Source organism: Cotesia glomerata, linkage group LG5 (genome assembly GCF_020080835.1).
Source record: "Cotesia glomerata isolate CgM1 linkage group LG5, MPM_Cglom_v2.3, whole genome shotgun sequence".
Lineage (NCBI taxonomy): Eukaryota > Metazoa > Arthropoda > Insecta > Hymenoptera > Braconidae > Cotesia > Cotesia glomerata.
This window is the reverse complement of record NC_058162.1, coordinates 26,126,758-26,133,581: the sequence shown is the minus strand read 5'-3', so window position 1 is coordinate 26,133,581 and position 6,824 is coordinate 26,126,758. Positions and strand designations below refer to the sequence as shown.

Genomic DNA, 6,824 nt, shown 5'->3' with positions numbered 1-6,824 from the left:
AAAAATAATCGGTTTTTTTGCGCCACCCTAATTATAGTTAAATAGTAAAAAAAAAAAAGTATAGTTTGATTGAAGTAATAAGTATAAATATTATTAATTATTTGCACTAATCTATCAGTCAAAAAATATTACTGTACATTTATAATAATTATCTTTCATTGTCTTCATTGTCTCCTAACATTGACTCGGCTTCATTTTTATCTGTAACAATTTAAAAAATTATTTATAAAATTTTTTAAATATTCATCGACAATTTTTATCTGAAAAAAAAAAAAATTTTTTTTTTTAATTTTGTCAAAAATTTATAAAATTTTTCATGCAAAAAAAAAAATAAAGCCACTACTAAAAAAAATTTTTTTAAATAGGCAAGCTTCATCTTTTATCTTATAAAATATTATTTATTAATTAATAAAAAAGCTTTTTTGTAACAACACAAGTGCAATTATATGACAAGTGACATTAATAAAAATTATATTTTTAACATTTATTTTAAAAAAGCGGAAATTGAGAGTACCTCTGTTGGACCAGCAAATAATCCAGTTGGTCAAGATTCATGATTGATAATACTAAATCTAATTACTGGTTAAATTTTTAATTTAATGTTATGGTATGTAATAATGTAATGGAGAATAATGTTGAGGAAAAAATGATAAAAAAAAAATAATGTAAATGAAAAGTACCATATTACGGAGCATAACTAGTCAGATGAGGGCCCATTGGTGAATAATATTTTTTCTACAAACGCGTTGATTCTGCTTGCCCATTATTCTTAGCTTTTAGACATTCAGCTGCAAGAAACATCGTTGTAAGTTTTAAATAATAAAATAATATTCCCATGCGTATGCTGAGAAATAAATGGTTTTATTATAATTTGTTATTGAATGATTTTTATATTAAATCATTGAAATAACTTATAGAAAAATTACCATTCAATAACAATATGATTAATCTGTTAAAAAGAAAAAAAAAATATTATTAATTAAACTGAAAATTAAGTGCAATGTTTATAAAAATATTTTGTATGCAAATACGGATCCATTTATTATGATTATAAAAATATTTAGCGGTAAAATATTATTTTTAACTAAATTAATTTTTTTATAATTAAAAAAAAATTATTTATACTAGCAACCTTGCAGTCACTGCGTGACTGCTGTAACTTGTGAACTATAAATAAAAAAAATTTCGCTTTCTTAAATAATGACTCTTGTTAAATTGCACTGTACTTCTTTAGATATTGATGTTTTTAAGAATATAAGCTCATCCTGATGTTACACTCATCAAGAGCTTTCATTTGAGTACCCACATCAATTTTTCATATATTTTTTATATATTTATACATATATATAAATATATAAAATATATGGAAAATTGATGTGGGTACTTAAATGAAAGGTCTCGATGAGTGTAACATCAGGGTGAGCTTATGTCTTTAAAAATGTCAATAGTACACAAAATACAAGATCATTTTTTAATTATTGACATTTTTTAAGATATAAGCTCATCCTGATGTTACTTTCATCAAGAGGTTTCATTTGAGTACCCACATGCATTTTTGATATATTTTTCATATATACATATATATATAAATATATAAAATATATGAAAAATTGATGTGAGTACTCAAATGAAAGGTCTCGATGAGTGTAACATCGGGATGAGCTTATATCTTTAAAAATGTCAATAGTTCACAAGATACAAGGTCATTTCTTAATTATTGACATTTTTTAAGATATAAGCTCATCCTGATGTTACTTTCATCAAGAGCTTTCATTTGAATACCCACATGCTTTTTTGATATATTTCTCATATATACATATATATAAATATATAAAATATATGAAAAATTGATGTGGGTACTTAAATGAAAGGTCTCGATGAGTGTAACATCAGGGTGAGCTTATATCTTTAAAAATGTCAATAGATCACAAAATACAAGATCATTTTTAAGATGTAAGCTCATACTGAGGTTACATTCATCAAGAGCTTTCATTTGAGTACCCACATGCATTTTTGATATATTTTTCATATATACATATATATAAATATATAAAATATATGAAAAATTGATGTGGGTACTCAAATGAAAGGTCTCGATGAGTGTAACATCGGTATGAGCTTATATCTTTAAAAATGTCAATAGTTCACAAGATACAGGGTCATTTCTTAATTATATAGATTTTAAGCGCCTTTTTTATCATGCAAAAAAAATTTATAAAATTCAATTTTATTAGAATAAAATTTAATTTTAAAAATTTCTCAATTTTATTCGTATCATATAATTAAGAAAAAGAAATTTCTAAAGTTATTACACGAAAAAAAAAATATATAAATTTATCTAAACAAAACAAAATATAAATAGAAATAAATTTTAATAGACCAGAGTAACCTGATTACCAAAATAACAATATTCTTGAATCTCAACTTGCTACTTGAAAACAGGACTATTTAAATTCATCACTCACATACAGAGGGTTCAACTCCAAACTCGATACCAATTCATGTACTAGATAAAAAGATGTTATTTTAAATAATTACATTCTTAGATAATTAAAAAATTGACCAAACACATTGCAACTAAACTACATACTAGCAAGCTGCGCTATTTACAAAGCGTGTTAAAATATTTCTGTTGATTCAAAATGAATAAAATAAAATAAAATGAGCATACATAAATAATAAATAATTATCTATAAGAGCTATTGGCTATCAAAATGCATTTTTACAAGCAACTAATTACTTACCCGCCATCGTTAGGTCGACGACAGCTTTGTCTTTCTCGATAAAGATCGCAGTAAGAAGGAAGAAGAAACCTCCTAAGACTTCGAAGAAGATTGTTAGGAACAATGAATACTGAAGGCAGCGGAACTCCGTCAACGCGGCGAAGTCATCAAAAGGCCCTAGTGGTGTTAGTGCTGGTTTTAATCCTTCCGACATCTATTAAAAATTAATTAATATTATTAAGAGAATAAGTAAAATTTTGTAGCCTGTGTATTCATACGATAAAATCTCTATCTCTAATTACATAATTAAGAAATGACCTTGTATCTTGTAAACTATTGACATTTTTAAAGATATAAGCTCATCCTGATGTTACATTCATCAAGACCTTTTATTTGAGTACCCACATCAATTTTTCATATATTTTATATATTTATATATATTATATATATGTATATATGAAAAATATATCAAAAATGCAAGTGGGTACTCAAATAAAAGCTCTTGATGAGTGTAACTTAAAAATGAGTTTATATCTTGAAAAATATCAATAATTAAGAAATGACCTTGTATCTTGTGAACTATTAACATTTTTAAAGATATAATCTCATCCTGATGTTACACTCATGGAGACCTTTAATTTGAGTACCGACATCAATTTTTCATATATTTATATATATTATATATATCTATATATGTATATATCAAAAATATATCAAAAATGCATGTAGGTACACAAATGAAAGCTCTTGATGAGTGTAATATCGAAATAAGTTTATATCTTAAAAAATGTCAATAATTAAGAAATGACCTTGTATCTTGTGAACTATTGACATTTTTGAAAATATAAGCTCATCCCGATGTTACACTTATTGAGACCTTTCATTTGAGTACCCACATCAATTTTTCATATATTTTATATATTTCATATAAATATCATATTATATATATATAAAATATATAAATATATAAAAAAAATCATGTGGGTACTCAAATGAAAGGTCTCGATTAGTGTAACATCAAGATGAGCTCATAACTTCAATAACATCATCAGGTGATAAAATACAACCTCATTTCTTAATTATTGACTTTTTTAAAGATATAAGCTCATCTCGATGTTACACTTACTGAGACCTTTCATTTGAGTACCCACATCAATTTTCCATATATTTTATATATTTATATATTTCACAAATACCATATATATAAAATATATGAAAAATGCCATGTGGGTACTCAAATGAAAGCTCTTGATGAGTGTAACATCGGGATGAGCTTATATCTTCAAAAACTTCAATAGTTAAAAAGTACATTGTAATTTAACAAAAGTCATTATTTAATGAAGCAAAATTTTAGTTATTTATAGTTCACAAGTCACGGCAATCACATAGTGACTGCAAAGTTGCTAGTTTTAATTACTTTTAAATTTATTATTTATAAAATATATTTCCTTACCAATCCGATGATGTAAGGACTACCGGCATCACCAAGCGCATGAGCGACAAGAATTTGAAACGCTTCAGCTGTCGATCTTCTTGTTGGTATTACTACATACTAAAATATTAATTTTATTATTAAAAATTTTTTTAAAATAATTTCGGCCAGAATTTTTTACTTAATTTTAAAATAACAATTAATAATTTTTAAATTTTATGTTAAAGCGAAAATATTGATTTTATAAAAAAATTTTTGAAATAAAAGTTGTTCAAAATTTAATTTTATAAAAAATAATGTCACTTATAATTTTTTCTTAAGACCAATAAAAAAGCCGTAATTTTCAAAATTAAGATTTTTATAATTAGCTAAAATTTGAAGCATTAATTTTAAAATTACAGTTTTCTTGATGGTCTTAAAAAAAAAATTATGAAATTTTTTTGTCTAGAATTAAATTTTGAAAAATTTTTGTTTAAAAATTTTTTATAAGACCAATATGGTCGCTTTAATTTCAAAAATTTAAAAGCATTAATTTTGAAATTTTGAAATTTTGAAATATTAATTCTAATATTTAAATTTAATTATTTAAAGTGATTTATTATTCATTTAATTGATTAAAATTTAATTAATTCTGGTTAAAAAAAAAAATAAATAAATATAATAATTTACCAATAAAATATCAGCAACAATAGACCAAGTAAGGTTAAGAGCTAATTGCCCGAAGAAGATAAGAATGTAGCATAAAGTAGCATTTGTATTTGCTGTTATTAGTGCGAAGAATATTAATGGAACACTAATGAGTATTCCAACCGCGCAGATAAGTGGGTCTGCTTGGTGATACCGCACCCTGAGTTTCTGAGCCAATACTGAACCTAATGGGACTCCCAGAAGACCTGCTAACATTGCTATCACTCCGAAGATAAACGATACACTGTAAGAAAAAATATGTTTAATTTAAAACTAAGAAATAATTAGAAAATTTTTTAAAACTTACTCATCAGTAGCCAGATCAGTTTCTGATTTTTGTAACTTAATGCCTAATTGTAAAAATTTAGGCGCCCATAAAGTCAATGCACCAGTTACGAATGCCACACAAGTGAATCCTCCCGTTGATAACATGAAACTTGGACTGAAAATAGTTTATGTTTAATATTTAATAATTAATTACTAGCAACCTTCCAGTCACTATGTGACTGCCATAACTTGTGAACTATAAATAAATAAAATTTTGCTTTAATAATAATTTCTGTTAAATTGCACTGTACTTTTTTAACTATTGACGTTTCTAAAGATATAAGCTCATCCTGGTGTTACACTCGTCAAGAGCTTTCATTTGAGTACCCACATGCATTTTCATATATTTATATATATATATATATATATATAAAATATATGAAAAATTGATGTGGGTACTCAAATGAAAAGTCTCGATGAGTGTAACATCAGGATGAGCTTATGTCTTTAAAAATGTCAATAATTAGGAAATTATATTGTATTTTGTTAACTTACGATATTTTTAAAGATATAAGCTCATTTTAATGTTACACTCATCAAGAGCTTTCATTTGAGTACCCACATGCATTTTTGATATATTTATATATATAATATATGAAATATATGTAAATATATAAAATATATGAAAATTAATGTGGGTACTCAAATTAACGGTCTCGACGAGTTTAACGTCGGGATGAGCTTATAACTTTAAAATGTCAATAATTAAGAAATTATATTGTATTTTGTCAACTTACGATATTTTTAAAGATATAAGCTCATCCCGATGTTACACTCATCAAGAGCTTTCATTTGAGTACCCACATGCATTTTTCATATATATATATATATATATATATATATATATATATATATATATATATATATATATATATATATATATATATATATATATGTAATATACATATAATATATGAAATATATGAAAAAATTGATGTGGGTACTCAAATGAAAGGTCTCGATGAGTGTAACATCGAGATGAGCTTACATCTTTAAAAATGTCAATAGTTCACGAGATACAAGGTAATTTCTTAATTATTGACATTTTTAAAGATAATAAGCTCATCCCGATGTTACACTCATCAAGAGCTTTCACTTGAGTACCCACATGCATTTTCATATATTTATATATATATAATATATATATCAATATATAAAATATATGAAAAATCGATGTGGGTACTCCAATGAAAGGTCTTGATGAGTGTAAGATCGAGATGAGGTCACATCTTTAAAAATGTCAATAGTTCACGAGATACAAGGTCATTTCTTTATTATGTATCTAGAGATTTTTTGTCCAAAAAAAATAACTTACTTTTTTAACAACTCTTTAATATCAATAGACCACGAAGTGCTTGAAATATGAGAACCACCTTCTTTTTCTCCCCTGGCAGGGTCTCTGACAAACAATAAAATTAAAAGGATCGCTAAGATTCCTAGCCCAGGAGTTATCCTTAATCCCCAGTACCATTTGCCAGTCGCTTGGGCTATTTTACCGCTGGTAATATACCCCAACCCGCTTCCCACGGGAATAGCGAAGTAAAACAGCGCTAACATTTTAGATCTAGTGTCTTTTACAAATAAATCACTTATTATCGTGGGTGCTATTGTTGAATAACTCGCTTCGCCAATTCCGACGCACATTCTGAAGAGGA

General features: G+C 25.9%; 1 protein-coding gene across 3 annotated transcripts in view; it reads right to left on the bottom strand.

Moving 5' to 3' along the window:
- Positions 1 to 83: 83 nt before the first annotated feature.
- LOC123264703 (protein spinster) overlaps positions 84 to 6,824 on the bottom strand; it is a 9,511-nt gene continuing 2,770 nt past the window's right edge. The window contains exons 3-9 of one of the 3 annotated variants that reach the window (XM_044728129.1): positions 6,485 to 6,824; positions 5,150 to 5,284; positions 4,825 to 5,086; positions 4,177 to 4,275; positions 2,745 to 2,937; positions 2,398 to 2,506; positions 681 to 788 (exon numbers count right to left, since the gene is read on the bottom strand). The exon at positions 6,485 to 6,824 is cut by the window's right edge and continues 16 nt beyond it. In XM_044728129.1, coding sequence (XP_044584064.1) covers positions 2,445 to 2,506; positions 2,745 to 2,937; positions 4,177 to 4,275; positions 4,825 to 5,086; positions 5,150 to 5,284; positions 6,485 to 6,824 — 1,091 coding nt within the window. In that variant the 3' untranslated portion in view covers positions 681 to 788; positions 2,398 to 2,444. Of the gene's footprint in view, positions 202 to 680; positions 789 to 2,397; positions 2,507 to 2,744; positions 2,938 to 4,176; positions 4,276 to 4,824; positions 5,087 to 5,149; positions 5,285 to 6,484 lie in introns of those variants that run through there. The other 2 variants (XM_044728131.1, XM_044728130.1) reach the window with 2 other exon arrangements.